Source organism: Colobus angolensis, unplaced genomic scaffold (genome assembly GCF_000951035.1).
Source record: "Colobus angolensis palliatus isolate OR3802 unplaced genomic scaffold, Cang.pa_1.0 Scaffold230, whole genome shotgun sequence".
NCBI lineage: Eukaryota > Metazoa > Chordata > Mammalia > Primates > Cercopithecidae > Colobus > Colobus angolensis.
This window is the reverse complement of record NW_012115489.1, coordinates 1,700,543-1,717,444: the sequence shown is the minus strand read 5'-3', so window position 1 is coordinate 1,717,444 and position 16,902 is coordinate 1,700,543. Positions and strand designations below refer to the sequence as shown.

Sequence of the window (16,902 nt, the reverse complement as noted above, 5' to 3'; positions counted from 1 at the left end):
CGGGCTGTGGCAGCCGCCCGGACGGCGGCTTCCGCCCCTCCCGGGTGGTGGTGGTGGCCAAAACCACCCGGTACGAGTTCGAGCAGCAGCGGTACCGTTACGCAGAGCTCTCCGAGGAGGACCTGAAGCAGCTGGTGGGTCCTGGCTTGGCCCTGCTTCGCTCCCGTGCTCGGCCGGGGCTCTGGTGGCTGCTGCGCCCCCTCGGGCGAGACCTCTCGGGACAACTCTTCCCAGGGCACCGCAGATGCCCGTCCTGCCTCTCTCGCGGCCCCCAGGTCCTCTGGTTTCTCCCTGGGTCCTCTTTGCCTCTGGGCGTGCGTGCGAGGGAGAGGCAGGGCCGGGGAGAGGGAGAAGGGCAGTATTCGTGCAGGGACTTCCGAGGCAGGGGCGCCGCGAGGAGGGCGAAGAGGGGCTGCCGAGTGGTCTCATAGAGTGAGGGGTTTGGGGATTCGTTGGTGCCCTCGCCCTCCCCGCCCTCGTTCGCTGGTTGGGTCCCACGCCAAGAAAGTGAGCCGTGGCCTGAGGGCTGGACGCCCTGCGAACAGCTCCCAGGACGCCCCCAGAAGGGGGGCCCGGGGCGCCGCTGAGGGCTGCAGGGGGAAAAGGGCCGAAACTACCGCGGACACACCCCCTTTTACTCTGCAGGACTGCGAGGCCTAGGGCACTCCGGAAAGTCCTTCAGCGTGAGCCTTTTCCTTGCTGTAACGTGGTCGTTGGACACTACCAGCTTGTTTTTAAAGCACAGGTCTTTGGTGCTGTAAGGGAGAAAATTTGACTTGTATATATACGTTTTTAAGGAGAAGTGTCAGGACAAGGGTCTGGTATACTGGGTAGTGTGTGAAATAAAAGGCCTGAGATTCTTGTGCAACAGTATCTCCACAATAGACCATATTTGATTCGTTTATTTATATATATGCAAAAAGATACAAATCCAAGAGAAGAACCAGAGTTTGAATCTTCCTGTTGTCAACCCCCGCCCCCTCAACACTTTAAAAACAATTTCTGATCCCATACCCCCATCCACCAACTTTAGGAAAAGGAGAGTGCCCGGTGCTACCATGAGCAATATGTCCAGAAAAATGTGTTGGAAATCTCTTAATTGTTGGCACTGTGCACCAAAAGGTTTTGGAATTAATTGCACATAACTAATTTAGTGTAATTCTGTGCAAGACAAGACAACCTGTTGGAAACCTCTGGTATCGTGTATGTTAGCAAAGTTATTTTTTTGTAGAGGCGTCAAAATGAAATTATAAATCATCTTTGCTTAAGTGCTGAATCTGTTGTCAACATTAAACATCCTGCTTCTTTGTTGGGTTTATTGAAGAGGGCCCCTGCGTTCACCTGATGGGAGTCTAAATTTGTAGATTTGTTTTCTGTTTCCTGAGTGTTTGAAAATGACTGTTTATAGAATACACTTGCATCATTTAAAGAATAAAACAGTTTGAACAGGAGGCTAGAGTAGTTGAGTTTGTGTTAGGGAGTGAAACTAGAGGTGAGGCATGGACTAGTAATGTCATAAGAAAGCACAGTGTTACTATTTGGGGAAAGTGGTGTGCCCTTTGGGTTGTACTAATTTTGCAAAGTCTAGCTTGTAGAATTTATCAAATGCCATGTATGCATGAATATGTGCATACAGTTTTATCGAAGCTTCCCACAACAATTTAAAATAGCTCACTTGGCGTGTTTAAAGTGTGGGATTAAGAGTGAAGAGCTCAGTTCTAGGCCCCTGGTTCTGTGTGGTTAACTTCCTATGTGTGTTCTCTGGGCCTCATAGGTGGAAATTATACTTCTTGTGTAGTATTGTCCGTTTTCAAAGTGCTCCACCTAATTCAGGATGTGAATTGCTGAGGTTGTACCAGATAGCCGCCAAGGTCCTTTACAGTGCTGGCATTTTGAAACTGGGGGTAATGTTTTCAACGCCTCAAGAAAATGGGTGACATCTCAGGATTAACTCTTGGACCTCTGAACTAGATTGCCACTTAATAAAAAACTTTTAAAATGTAGGGAAAATCAATAAGTCTTAAAAAGTCAAACTACCTAAGTGTACCCATTCTGAGTGGAGAAATCTCTAATAAGGTAAATATTTGTCTATTGCTAGGTAATGCTGTTTGGGATAAGCCAGCTTTGAAGTAAAACTCCTGGGACTGTAGAATACACAGTTTTGTAATTGCCAGGCATTGGAATAGTTTTTATTGATGTTGTTGTTATTACAGTTTTATTGGATAAGTTCCTTACTGATTTGAATTTGTGTTATAGTTTATATCAAGGCCCGTACTCAGTGCAATAGCATTAGTTGTAGCCCAGATGAATGATTATTAATAGGCCAAAGAATACTGGGCTGTGTGAAGTTGTCCTAAAATGGGATTCTGTAATAGGAGTGATAAGATGATAAGTATTATTGGTTATATTGCTGAGGTAAAAAATACTAAGTTATGTGAATCATGTGAATTGGATATAAAAGAAAGTGGCCAAGTGTTTGAGTCTCACCATGGCTGCTGTGTGTATAGTGTCATGGTAACTTGGTTTTTTGTCAAAGCATTCTCTTTTGTTGTGGTGGTGGTGGTGGTTTTTTTTTTTTTTTATGTAAAACAGGTCTGTATTAGGCTATTTGTTAAAATGCAAATGGAAGATGAAGGATAGAGTGCCAGTATAATTTTATACCCTGAAGGCTGATGATTTTCTAACTTTGTAGAAATGTAAACAATTACAGGAAATATTTTTTAGTTGATAAGGCATGCACAGAATAGGTTTACATCCTTCAAGCTAGTCAAAGTTTTGACTTTTATTTACCCTTTCATATTGGTTACATTGCTTTATTTTAAAATCTTGTCTTTTTCCCCATTGATTGACCAATGACTTATCTTGTGATATCAAATTTCTGGTCAAACATTTTAGCTCTGGTCAAACATTTTACTGTGACCTTTCAAAGGCCAGTAAAACTATTACTACAATTTACTTGCTTCATTAAGAGATATAGCTGTTGGCAAATGTGGAACTGCTGTTAACAGGGTCCTTGACACAAATTAGAACTCTAGATGAAACAAAACTGACTTGGAAAGGATTTTGACACCAGAAACATACCTCACTGGTCAAAAAAAGGTTTTATTTACAGCTCTTTTTCACCTGTCACCAAGGATGGGGAACTGAATAAGGAAAAAAAAAATTTTAATATAGAGCAAATAAGAAGTCAGCAGTTTCTACCCTCCTCTCCGTCATTCCAGGTCTCACAACTTGGCAACCCTTTTATTGGTGTCTACTTTTAGTTTTGTTTTCTAAAATTCATAATGGGATAGAATAATTTCATTTAATAGTCTGCCGTGTTATTGGATTAAACTAGATGACTTGGAAAGTGTAGCACCTTGGATTTCCCTTTTGTTTTCTGAAGATTTTGTGGCTTAGGTTGTAGCACTTGGGCAGATAATACTTTTGCCACAGAGTATGCAATAAGTGTACCATGGTATACTTTTGTCAGGTGGTATACTTTTGCTACATTGTATGCAATAAGTATATTGTATACAATATGATTGTTAATCAAATAGCATAATTTGGAGTACTGCCGGAGCTTTCTAACTGAATCTTGTTCCTCTCAAATCTTCTAGACACAGTCACCAGAGTGTCTATCTAAAGTGAACATCTGGCCCTTTCCCTTTTCTGCTTAGAACTCCATAGAAGCTCCCTGTACCCTTTAGTCACCTACAGTACTTGTTAAAATGCAGACACCTGAACCTTAGCCCCCAAGACTCTGACTCAGTTTGTGGAGAATTCCCAGACTTTGGTTTTCTGAAGTAGACACCTGACATTAATGACTCTGGCTGAATTCCAGGGATGTGTTTTATCCCTGGTTTGCACGTGGTCTCCAGTTACACTGAGAAACACGGTCATGGGCTCAAGTTCATGATCTTTAGAATGCCAGAAAAGTCCCTTCGTGAACTGGCTACTTCTTGAGCTTCACTTCTGATCACTTCTTGTCTAAAATTTCATATTCTGGCCATTTCAAACTGTCTTAATTTCAATTAGATGTTTTACTGATTTAGTTTAATTTATGGATCAGTCATAAAATGATTCAAAATGTAAAAGATACAAAATATTATACAATGAAAAGTCTTTCTGTTACTTGTCACTTGTCATTCAGTTTTGTCCCTGGAAGTAACTATAATCAATTTCTTGTGTTTTCTTCCAGAAGCAACCTATACCTACAAATCAACACAGTGAAATATTCTTTTTCTTTGCCTCATCTCTTTTTATTCAATGATAATATACTATTTAAGGTATTATGTGCCTTTTTTTTTAGCCTAACAGCATTTGTGGAGATTGTCATAAAGAGCATTCTCATTCTTTTTAAAAACAGTGTGTATATAACTTTATTGTGTGTCGTAATTTATCTTCTATTAAACACATTCTGAAATGAATAACATTTGTGTTTATATGCATGTAAATCAAGCTGTAAGACAAATACCTAAAGTTGAAATTGTTGAGTCAAAAGGCATGTGCATATAAAATTTTAACAGATTTGGCCAAATTGCTTCCCTTAGAGATTGTACAGATTTTTACTTTCACCAGCCCTGTATAAGGGGACTTGTTTTTCCATAAATAGTGTATCAAATTGTTGGGTCTTTGCCAACCTGGTGGGTGAAAGATGGTATTTCAGGGTGGTTGAATTTGTATTGCTCAGTGTCTACGTGTCTACCTTTGTAGCCTCCTTTGATTTGAATGCTCTTCTTCCTCTATCCAATTCTTGTTTTGTTTTGTTTTTTTCTTTGAGGTTTAGCTCAGACATTACTCTCTCAGGATGTCATCTTTGGTAACCTTGCTGTGCCTTTGTCTCTCTCTGGCCACCAAGATTGTGTTAGGCATTCTTCACTTCATAATACTTATCTGTGTTTATTTTCTTCTCTAGACTGTAAACTCTTTGAAGGCAAGAATTGCATCTCCTTCGTCATCCTCTCCAACCCCACACTTTCCACTAAAAAAAGTAGTAAGATCATTTTTAGGTCTTTTCTCCTTGAGGCTGGGACCAGCTTCCTTGTAGTCCAGGGTCAAGAGATGTGGACTAACAGTATAGATTTCAAGGTTACTGGGATATAGTTGGTAGGTCAGTTTCCTGGAGTGGGGAGATAACTCAGGGAAAATGAAGTGGGAGCAGATAAGAAAACCAGAGTTGGAACCTTGAGCAATACCAAAGGCGGAGGTCAACAGAATTAACAGAGGAATGCACAAATAGAGAACGATGGGGAAAATAAAGGTGATAGCCTGGGAGAAAGTGAGTGGGATAGAGGTGATCTAAGGTAAATACCAAATATATCTGAAGAAATCTTTAGGGTTCGGATGCACTAGGTCTGATCATGTTAGGTAAATGGTTGACTATCTAGGTGTTAATTAGGTGCTGTTAACCTTTTTAAGGCAATTTTGAGTAACAGAGTACCATTTAGTTAAATGTGTATACTTTTCAGGGTGCCTAAATTATGCCTAGTGGATTTACATACTGAACTGTCATTGTCTCATAAGTTTGTGCCTTTATTATGTGTTAAATTTAAAAAGTCTCAACTCCTTCCCTTATTAAGCTATCATAGAAATTACAGAGTACAAAATAGCAATACTCAATAGTAAAACAAGCCTTAAAAATTTGTAATTGCAATAAATTTAGTTTTAGATAAGTAAAACTATCTGTGATAATTTAATAAAGGTGTTATAAACCATTTAGGTAATAGCATAACTTCACATTTGGATCTTAAAGTGTGCTAAATCTATCCATTCAAAATCTTCCTTTTTTTCCTTACATGTTGTGTTTTATTTTAATATCAAAGCTGTGTGGAGAGACATGATCTTGGCTTTTGCAGATTCTGTAGGAGAAACTCTTGCTTATACTGAAATGTGTCTGTCTGTTTGTAGATCTCATGGAGTCACCTGCTTTTTCCAAGTGTCCTGGTGAATCTTTATTTATTTATTTATTTTAATGGAGAGAAGAATTAACAGGTTTTTGGGGAAAATATTAACGACTGTTACTAATAATGTTGTGTAACATTGCGGAGAATTGGGAATGTGTTCTAAATTTCAGTAATTTCTCTAACCTTTTAATGGTAAGACATTTTCTAAGAAATCATGTGTTCTTATTTTTGTCTGATTAAAGGAATGTTTTTAGATATTTGAAGTCATGTTATTTTCAACGGTGTAGCAAGAAATTCTTACCAGATTTTGCATATTCCTTTTAAACAAATATAATTATTGGACTTCACTACTTACTGGCTGTGGTGATTGAATGTGAGGGAAGAATTAAAGCCAGTTGAATAGTGATTTAAGCCTTTCTTTGTTTGTTTGTTTTTTTTTTTTTTTTTGAGATGGAGTCTCACTCTGTCGCCCAGGCTGGAGTGCAGTGGCCACATCTCAGCTCACTGCAAGCTCCGTCTCCCGGGTTCGCGCCATTCTCCTGCCTCAGCCTCCCGAGTAGCTGGGACTACAGGCGCCTGCCACCTCGCCCGGCTAATTTTTTTTGTATTTTTTAGTAGAGACGGGGTTTCACCGTGTTAGCCAGGATGGTCTCGATCTCCCGACCTCGTGATCCGCCCGTCTCGGCCTCCCAAAGTGCTGGGATTACAGGCTTGAGCCACCGCGCCCGGCCGATTTAAGCCTTTCTAACTGATGCTGTTTATTAAGTGATTTTCTTATTTAGCCAGCCTTGTTTAGCCAGTTCATGTTAATAAAGCTTAATAGCCCAACCAGCAAGGTCTTTAAAGAAAATAAGAACTTACATTCTCTAAATGAATGTTGAGCGTGACTTATTAGAAAATTAGTTCACAAGAAGAAATTTGAGTGGGAATAAGAATTTATGAACTGACATTTTTGCTTCAATGTTAAGTATTCTGATACTGACTGAACTTTGTATTTAGATTTGGAATTTTAGGAATTTTAGTATTGTTAGCAATCATAGAAAATTTGAAGTTTTTTGTTAGTTCTTCAGAACTTTTTCTCCCACAAATTCAGACCCTTTCGCCATCTCAAGCCAAAGTTCCCTAATAGTCAACTGCCAAGTATCTTATTTTCCTGGGGCTTGCTGAGAGCCAGGAAGTAAGCATAAAAGTTTCTGAACTCCCAGACTAGCATTTATAGGGCTTACACAGTAAGGTTTATGTGCTTTTGTCCTGGGTACATTTTCCATATTGTCCAAACCAAAATTTGGAACATAAGGTAAAAAGTCTGAATAGGGAATTGAAGTATGAGGGCCAGCTGCTGTTGAAGTTTTATTTAAAGTAGAAGTGGTAAATTAGATGTAACTAATTCAAATACACAGTAAGCCTATTGCAGCTGCAAGGGCAGCACCAGCAGCAGCTGTTTCAGCAGTCCTAGCACCTCAGTGTTAAAAAGAGTTAGAGTTAGGTGGAGAGATGGAAAGCATTCCAACAAGTACAAAGGAAGAGCTTGGTGAAAACAGACCAAAGAGATTAGAGTGTAGGGAATGGGGAGGAAAACAGGTAGGAGAAAGGAGCAGAAGTCAGGTGGCATAAGCCTGAGAGTTGGTAGGGAGAATGCCATTTGTAGAGGGCATTAAGTTGAGGAGGGCTCCAAGAGTGGAAGTAGGAAACCCCAGTTAGAGGCTTGTGCAGTGGTTCAGGTGTGAGATCATGAGTGGTAGAGGTAAAGAAGAGAAAAGTGCTTGGATCAAACATAAGATCTAGTAATTGGATGTGGAAATAAGCAAAAATGGAGGCATCGGGTATGACTCTAGACTCTTGGCTTAAGCCATAGTTGGGGAATTCTTGGGCCAGAAAATCAGGGGCTAGATATTGAACATGCTAGATATTGAATGAATAGTAATAGTATTTATTCAGTATCTAGCATGTTCAGTATCTAGCCCTCTAAATTTGAGGTGCCTGTTAGATATCCAAAGAAATATGTCAAATAAGCAGTTGAATAAATGTATCTGAAGCCCTAAAGATAGGACAGTTTGGGAGATAGCAGTTGGGAATCATTGGCATCAGCATATAGATCGCTTTTAAAGCCGTGAAACTAGAGGTTGCCAAGGGAGAGGGTAGTGGTCCATACTCACTGAGAGGTGGTTAATGCAGTTTTAGTCAATCTGTAGCTGGGTAATGATAGTGGTAATCTGAATATTAATGCTATGTTTGTCCATATTAAGAAACTCTAGTTTTTCAAACTTTACTGACTTGTGTTGATTTGCTGATTATTTTAAATGAAGGAATTTTCTAGTTATTATCATAGTCAATGTTTTCCTTTAAAAAATTATTGACGTTGGTAGCTTAAAGTTTAATGAGGCTTTTGGCTAGGCATTAAACTTTAGCACAGGCTGTCTATTATAGTATATCTTGGTGAGTTAACATCTATTTATTAATTTTCACAATAGCCAAATGCTTCCTCAGCTTCTCTTTTGTGAGAACATACAAAGATTACAAAGTGAGGGCAAAACTATTTAAAAACTCTTAACCCAGTAGTCACAGACAAAAGATAGGGAAGGTAGGTATCAAAATATTAACCCTTTTTGAGCCATAACATTATATTTGATTTCAGTTTTCTTTAAATGTGCATCTTCCATATTGTGTTATCTTTATAATCTTTAAAAAGTAAAATATGTATTAATATGCTGTCTAATAAATAGTTTTACTTTATAGTTCAGTAAGTAATGATTTACAACAAAATATTTGAGATTGTATATTAGGCTGAGCGTGGTGGCTCACACCTGTAACCCCAGCTTTTTTGGAAGCCAAGGTGTGTGGATTGTTTTTTTGGAAGCCAAGGTGTGTGGTCTCAAGGAGTTCAAGACCAACCTGGGCAACATGGTAAAATCCCATTTCTACCAAAAAAAAAAAAAAAATACAAAAATTAGTTGGGTGTGGTGGTGTGCACTTGTAGTCCCAGCTGCCGGGGAGGCAGAGGTGGGAGGACAGCTTGAGTCCAGGAGGCGGAGGTTATAGTGAGCTGAGATCACACCACTACACCCCAGCCTGGGCAACAGAGCCAGACCCCGTTTCAAAAAATATATATATATGTAGTAAGTATTTGAAAAACTGATTTTGTTACATAAAGAGGAAAGATATAAGCTGGGCACAGTGACATGTGCCGATAATCTCATCTACTTGGGAAACAGAGACAGGGGAATCAGTAGAGCCTAGGAGTCCAGGACCAGCCTGAGCAACATAGCAAGACAGCATCTCAGGAACAAAAAAAAAGAAAAAGGGAAAAGGGAAAAGTATAAAGGAATTCGGAGGAGCAAAGAAAGTACAAATAACACACTTTTGAATTCTAGCATTCACTGTAGTGAACAAATTTCCTACTTGGTGATTAAATGGATGTTCACTAAGGACATTTCTGAACTTGGTTTCTCTACATTTTACTTTATGGATTATTCATAAGAAATATACTTTTAAAAATTTTAGGGTGAGATAGTTATAAAATGTTACTCCAACTAGGAAAAATAATTCTTGAAGGAGATATATATATATATAAAAGTTACCCTTTCTAAGGGAGCTAGTCAGCCCTTTGTTTAGATTGCATAGGGTAAATTCCAAACAGTGTTTATAAATCCGAGAACAAGAGAAGCAAATCCAAGTGGAACAAAGGTCATCTAACCACCTCTACAAGTATTAGTTTATCTTTGGTCATCAAGTAGCCATATGCAATGTGTTAAAAAGTCATCAACGCTGAGGCAGGAGAATGGCATGAACCCGGGAGGCGGAGCTTGCAGTTAGCTGAGATTGCGCCACTGCACTCCAGCCTGGGCGACAGAGCGAGACTCCGTCTCAAAAAAAAAAAAAAAAAGTCATCAAAAAAATAAAAAGCTTAAGCTGTAAAACATAAGATATTGAGATCCTGGTGACTATATGATTCAGAAAACATAATGCTGTATTTGGTATTAAAGCCAAATTATAATTTTCTGATATCAGGCTTTCTAGTTCAATTTGTACTTATAGGTTTCACAGGTAGTCATTAAAATATATTTTCAAAAAATTATATTTTATATGGGGCTTTTAAAAAACAATATTAGAACATCATGTGTAATATATATTAGTAAAACAACATTTTTTTTGTTTTGATATAGCTTGCATTGAAAGGATCTAGCTACAGTGGACTTCTTGAACGACATCATATTCACACCAAAAATGTAGAACATATTATAGATAGTTTACGGTAAGTTTGTGGGATTGGGTCTTGGGTTGGATTTTATATTCAGGACTTCCAGTTTTTATTTTGTATTAGCAGCCCATTCTTAGGCTTTTAGTGTTGATTTTTACTATAAAATCATTTTCAGAAAATTGTATCGAGGTTAACGGATCTGATTTTATAGCATCTTTAAGGAAATATTTATTCTCTGAAAATGTCACAAGTATTTTCAATTATTTGGTCTTCCAGAGAAATGCATTTTCTACAGAGTTAATTCAGTTACACAGCTGGCTTCAACTGTGTAATGTTTTATTTATTAAAACAGACTAGTGGATTATATGAGTGTTCATTGTAATAATATTTTTGAGTGATTGAAAATTATAGAAACTTCTGTCCAAAAATTACAGAAACTTCAGTTAATTCAGAACTAAATGCAATTATCTGTGTACAAGAAGGTCAGTGTGAGAAACATGTGAATTACAAAGTGTTTAGTCACTATTCCAGTGTCTGGTACTCAATGGATATTTGTTGGATTTAAAATAATGGTCATTCAGTTTTATAGTTTAAAAAATCGTCACTCTAGGTGTTAGTCTTCTGGACTGTTTTTGTACTATGAATTTAAGCATTAGAAGGAGTAGAGAAAATGAAATTCTAACTAATACTGCTATTCACTAGTGGTTATAAAAGCTTTTAAAGCACATGGAGATTTGGGATATAGCTTTTGATTTATTCATATGCTTCCTTAATTATCATAGTTAATTGGCTGTAGTAATTAAATGATAACAAAGATAATGCTATAAAGCTCCATGTACATTTGCTTATAAGACACAAATTTGTTTATTTTACATCTCTGTTTTAATCATCTGCCTGTCAGAAAACATACCCCTGTTATATATATATTAGTGGAAATTTCATATAACCTTTCCTTTTTTTTATCCTAGGAATGAGGGAATTGAGGTTCGTCTAGTAAAGAGGAGAGAATATGATGAAGAGACTGTTCGATGGGCAGATGCTGTCATAGCTGCAGGAGGTAATAATTTTACAGAAGTAACGATGTTGGAATATACAAATGTTGTTTAATACACATTATTTCCAGATACCCTAGGGTCTAGCTATACTGAAGCCGTCAGAGTCTTACCATTAAACAACTATTTGGATTGTTACGATTAGGTTTAAAACTTCTGTTTTATACAAGTCTACTTTTTAAATGAATGATGTTACTGTGAGGTTCCTTGTGTATATTTAAGGTATACATTTAACTTCAAATATGATTCAAAGGATCAGTTATTGTATTTTGGTATAATTATAGCACTTTTAAGAAAAAAATGAAGTTGATAAAGAGTTTAATGAGATGAGGTAAATTCTTTTCCTCTTTGGTCCCAATATACTTACTTTTTCTGAACTTTATCATAAAGTTAATGGCTACTGTTTCTAAAACTTTAAGTTGACAGCAGGTGTTGAAGAGAAAAATTTGAAGTTGGACACATTGGATATGTTTTCATTAAAATAATTTGTGAATTTGGACTGGTGTTATGGGAGAAGGAAAGAAGATTGGCTAATAGAAATTTTTGGATTAGATTAGTGGTTACCCACTGTGGGGTGCTACTAGTATGTAAAGGGAATACCTCTAAAACATTCTACAGTGTCCCCACAACAAAGAATTACTCTGCCTAAATGTAGTCTTGCCACTTACGAAATCCTGGATTAGAGTGGGAGAGAGAATCCAAAGGTATAATAGGTAGAAAGGGAGTGGGATAGGCTATAGCAGTTAGCAGGGTAGGGTATGATTGTTAAAACCACTAATTTTCAAAATGGCCAAAAACTGGATTTATAACAGTAATCTGGTTATGTCTTATATTTTGTCTTATGTTCCTTAGGTGATGGCACAATGCTGCTGGCAGCAAGTAAAGTCTTGGACAGACTTAAACCAGTTATAGGGGTAAACACTGATCCAGAACGGTAAGAAAGAACATATACTTTTTGTTTGATTTGTGTGGTGTGCTTTTTAGTTTTTTTTTAGGTTATACATACATGCATTTCTGCTTTGCTTGCGTAGTATCTTTTTATGGTCTGTCTTAAAATTTGGAAGCTATTCTTTATTTTCTCGACTATGTTCACATTCCTGGGCTCTGTTACTACAGACATTTTACTATGATGTATGGTGTCTAAGTGGAAGCATGATTGCCCCTGGCCACCGTGAACATTAGAACCATGTTCCAGAAACATTCTAGTAATGAAATTTAGGTATGTAGAATTGAGTAGGATTGTCTTTTATGTAGCTGTTTTCAAGGATATAGCTCTAGTTTTAACCTCAGGCATGAAAAATATATATACATGTAGCTGGCATTGGTGGTAGGAGAACTGGGATGGACCAGTTCTCATATTTTAGCTTCCCAGGTAGTTTGGGAGTAGGATCTATGGCATAATAGACCTGAGTTCTTGACCCAGGTGAGTGTTGGGGACCTTTGGTATTGCTGAGGAGGGACAAGTTAATAATGATCCATTTTCTACCCTTCCTTATGGCTTGTATGTATATTCCTCGTTATGCTGCCACTGATTTTTTTTGGGGAGGTGACTTTACTGACTTAATATAAAGACCTATCCAAACACTATTGGCACTTTTTTTTTCCTTCCTCAGCTTTGTGATATTTACCCTCAGTCTGTTCTAGCCACCCACAGCCGTGACTATGCCTGGACTTTCTGATGATTTGGAATTTCCCTATCTCTACAATCCTAATTAATTCCACTCTGACTGCAGCCTCCTACCTTAACAGCAGTCTTACTACTTTATCCCACTAAATCTGCCCTTTGACTTTCAGTATTTTAATCCCCTCCATTTTCTCCACTTATTTCTTCCTCACTTAATTTACTTTCTTAAATATTTCTTTCTGTCTTTTCTTTTCTTTTTCTTTTTGTTTTTTTGAGACAGAGTCTTGCTCTGTTGCCCAGGCTGGAGTGCAGGGCCGTGCTCTCAGCGCATTTCTACCTCTGTCTCCTGGGTTCGAATGATTCTTCTGCCTCAACCTCCCGAGTGGCTGGGACTAAAGGCATGCATCACCACACCTGGCTAATTTTTGTATTTTTAGTAGAGATGGGGTTTCACCACGTTGGCCAGGCTGGTCTCAAAGTCCTGATCTCAAGTGATCCTCCCACCTTGGCCTCCCAAAGTGCAAATATTTCTTCATCGTTACCTTTCTGCACAATTCTAGATCAATCTGACCATCATCCTTTCTACTTCTGCATCAGTACTGCTATGGTCATCTGGGGAGAAAAAGATCATTGGGTTTGGTGGCACTTCCAGTTTGTAGTCTTCAGCACTTAGCAGTGGACTCAGAGTTGCACACAAACTTCCTGTGTAGCCCTACTCATTTCTCTTCCCCATTCTCTGTGGTGGCTGCTTCAGTAGTTCAACTTTTGCATTCACCTTGCTTCCCTTATCCTTCCTCCTTCAATAAACCCACCTTTTTTTTTTCAGAGAGGATTTGAAAGTCACTGGATTAGAACTACTTCACCTTTTCTCCTGCTTAAAAAAAATCTTGTCCTATCATGTTGTCTTTTTTCTCTCCCTTCACACATGACTCCTTTTAGCCTGAAAGACTTGTTCAAAACTCCTGTTTTTCAAGAAAATTTAAAAAATCTTTTACCCTGTGTCACTCTGTTGGTTATTATCCCTTTTCCTTCCACTTATCCCCAAGCTTGGTTATCTGCACTTCTTCATTTCCTAGTTATTTTCTAAAACTTTGCAACTTTTTTATGGATTTGCCCCCAACCAGTTCATTGACATTGCTTTTGCCTTAGAGATCAGTGATATCCTCATTACTGAATTTACTGGATATTTTAGTCCTTGTCTTACCTGATTTCTGGGAAATATTTGGTGCTAACTGCTCCCTTATTTCTACTCTACTTTGTTTGCATTTATGATACCCCTTTCTTCCTATCTCTGTGACTACTTCTTTGTCTGTATCTCTTTTGAAGGATCTTACTATTTGGTTCCTGGCTAAATACTGGTGTTTTTACATATTGTGCTCTGGGCCATCTTTTTTCTTCTTCAATTCCTATATTGTCTCCAGGGAGGCTGATTAATACAGTGGTATTGGAGTCCCCTGGGACTGCAGAATCTTTATTCCAACAGTGATCTTCTTGCTTCCATTCTTACCCTTATAGTTTCTTAGTTTCTTCTCCCCACTGCAGCCAGCATGATTATTTTATGAAAGTTTGATAATATTATATGACTTCTCTGCCTAGATTTTTTTTTTGTCATGGCTTCCCATCTAACTTAGGATAAAATCTTAATTTTTTACTGTGAATAGGGTGAAAAACTCCTCCTGGTTTTCTTGGAACTTTCCTAGTTTTAGCACTGAAAGTCCTGTGTCCCAGGAGAATGTCAGTCCCAGGCAAACCAAGGGACAGTTGGTCACCTTAAATGTGATATACAGGCTATACATTATCTGGCCCTTTACCATTCTCTGTCCTTATTGCCTATTATTTTTCCCTTCATTCTATTCTAGCCACACTGGCCTCTACTTTGGATATATCCAGTGGTATTAAAAATGTAACGTGTACAAATAAACTCTCCTTTTCTCTCTCCCATCATTCTTGATGAATGGAATCATCTGTGCTGAAGCTGTAACTCTCTCTCCCTCACTCTATCATCAAATTGATCCTAAGTTCTAGGGAACTTACTTTTGAGTCCATCTCTTGCCATCCTCACTGCCACTAAAAATAGCTCAGCCCTTTATAGTTGTTTAAATTACTGAACTAGCTTACAGTCTCTCTCCTTCTAACTCATCCTTTACACATTGCCTTAGCTTCTTTCTGAAGTGCAGATCTAATTGATTATACCCACTCCTTATTAAAATCTTTTAGTTTACCATGACCTTCAGGATACATTGTGAATTCCTTAGCATAAAATATATTATCTTTCACTGTCTCTTGCCTATTTGCTTTTCTAGTTTCACCTGTCCTCATATGTCCACAGACATGACACATTCTTTAGCTTAAAAAATGTATTTTTGGAAACTGTTCTAGGATCAACCTAGGATCCTTTCTAAAAGGCTGTTCTTAACTGCAAAATGTAACTATATGAGTGTCCACCAACATGCTGGTTAGAGGCTCACACAGGGATGCTTTTACTCTGGTGGGGAGCTTTGTTGATATATAAGATCCAGGGCATGATTTGAGAGTAGGTGAAAGAGTTCTCCAGAAAGGCCCATGTCCCCCCAACCCACCCACCCATGCCTTTGTATGTGCTTTTGTCAAAAGTTCCCTTATACCACTTACTCACTTCTGTGGTTCTTGTTTGTTCAAGACTGGGGTTTCTCCTGGGTTGTAATTCCCTCTACAGAAAGCACTTATCCCTATATATTTATTTTCTGTTTCTTTTTCTCTTCCATTAGACTATAAATTCCTTGAGTATAGGACCTTGTATTTTAATTTCTCTGTCACTAGCATAGTTTTATACATAGCTGGTAGGTAATAAACACTTGAAAAATGAATGATTAAGTGATTTTAGGGAATAGGGATAGAACCCCAATCTAGCTGAATAAATATTCCCTAAATGTAAATAATTGAGATCATTGGCTCAGTAATTAATTTTTAATTGCCATCAATGTTGATGTGTGTGGGTTTTAGAACTTCTTAATGGCTTATTTTTATATCATTAAGGTAAAAGATTCTTAACTTTAGTGACACAGTTTAGTTACACAGTTTATTGAATTATATTTTCTTTTGAAAACTGGCTTCATATTCATAAATTTGTGGGAATTTGAAGCTGGCAAGCAATTGTTAATATTGTCATCTCTTCTCTATTTTCTACCTAGAAGAACAGGTGTTAGAAGTTCTTTGGTTTCTCTTCTTGCCTCCAGGCAAGCCAAAGTTGCCTTCTGGTTTTGTGTATGCTTCAAGTTATCTGACTTCTTTATCTTAAATATGGTGGTATCTCAATCCTTCAAAAAAGCTTCAAAAAAGCTCAGAGCTTCAAAAAAGTTCAGAAGTTAATGTTCAACTTAAGTTGAACAACTTAAGTTGTTCAAATGTTGCATAACAAATCATCTCAAAACTTAGAGGCTTATGATGGTAACAGTGTATTATTTCTTATGGGTTGTGCATGTCAGGAGTTCAGGAGCTGGGTGGTTTTGGCTTGAGATCTCTCCTGAGCAGGCGTCAGCTGTAGGCATCTGAAGGCTTGACTTGGGCTGGAGGATCCACTTTCAAGATGGCCCACTCACATGGACTCATCTAAATCAAATATGTAATTTCTGTCTGTCTCTTCTGTATTCTACAGCCACTCTACTGAGCCTGGTAAACAATTACAACATTTGAAAGCTTAATATTCAAAATGGGATAGAGGGCATGTGGGCAGTCAGTCTCCAAGGTAGCTACCTAGTATTTAGGTACCCTTTAATGTACTCCTTCCTGCCCCCCAATAGTCAATCAAGGATGGCCTATGTGACCAGTAGAATATAGTGTGAGAATGTGTAGGTCCCAAGACCAGGTCATAAATGGTATTGCAGCGTCTATATTGGTCTTGAGGATTGTTCATTATGGGGTAGGACAGCCACCATGATATGAGGATGCTCACAACAGCACTGTGGAGAGGCTCACATGGAAGGGGATTGAGGTCTCCTGCCAACAGCCAGCACCAAGTTGCCAGCCATGTGAGTGAGCAACCCTGGAAGTGGTCGTGCTAGCCCAAGTTAAGCCTTCAGATGCCTGCAGCCCTAGCTGATATCTGACTGTAACCTCATGAGAGAATCTTCTCTCTACAGAGGTTTTAGACTTGCAGTTGACCTC

At 38.2% G+C, this 16,902-nt stretch overlaps 1 protein-coding gene across 4 annotated transcripts in view; it reads left to right on the top strand.

The window, feature by feature from the left end:
- Positions 1–16,902, top strand: part of NADK2 (NAD kinase 2, mitochondrial) — a 54,576-nt gene that overhangs the window by 708 nt on the left and 36,966 nt on the right. For 2 of the 4 annotated variants that reach the window (XM_011944363.1, XM_011944360.1), the window contains exons 2-4: positions 10,049–10,137; positions 11,052–11,140; positions 11,988–12,069. In XM_011944363.1, the coding sequence (XP_011799753.1) occupies positions 11,999–12,069 (71 nt within the window). In that variant the 5' untranslated portion in view covers positions 10,049–10,137; positions 11,052–11,140; positions 11,988–11,998. Of the gene's footprint in view, positions 1–6; positions 135–248; positions 276–10,048; positions 10,138–11,051; positions 11,141–11,987; positions 12,070–16,902 lie in introns of those variants that run through there. The other 2 variants (XM_011944362.1, XM_011944364.1) reach the window with 2 other exon arrangements.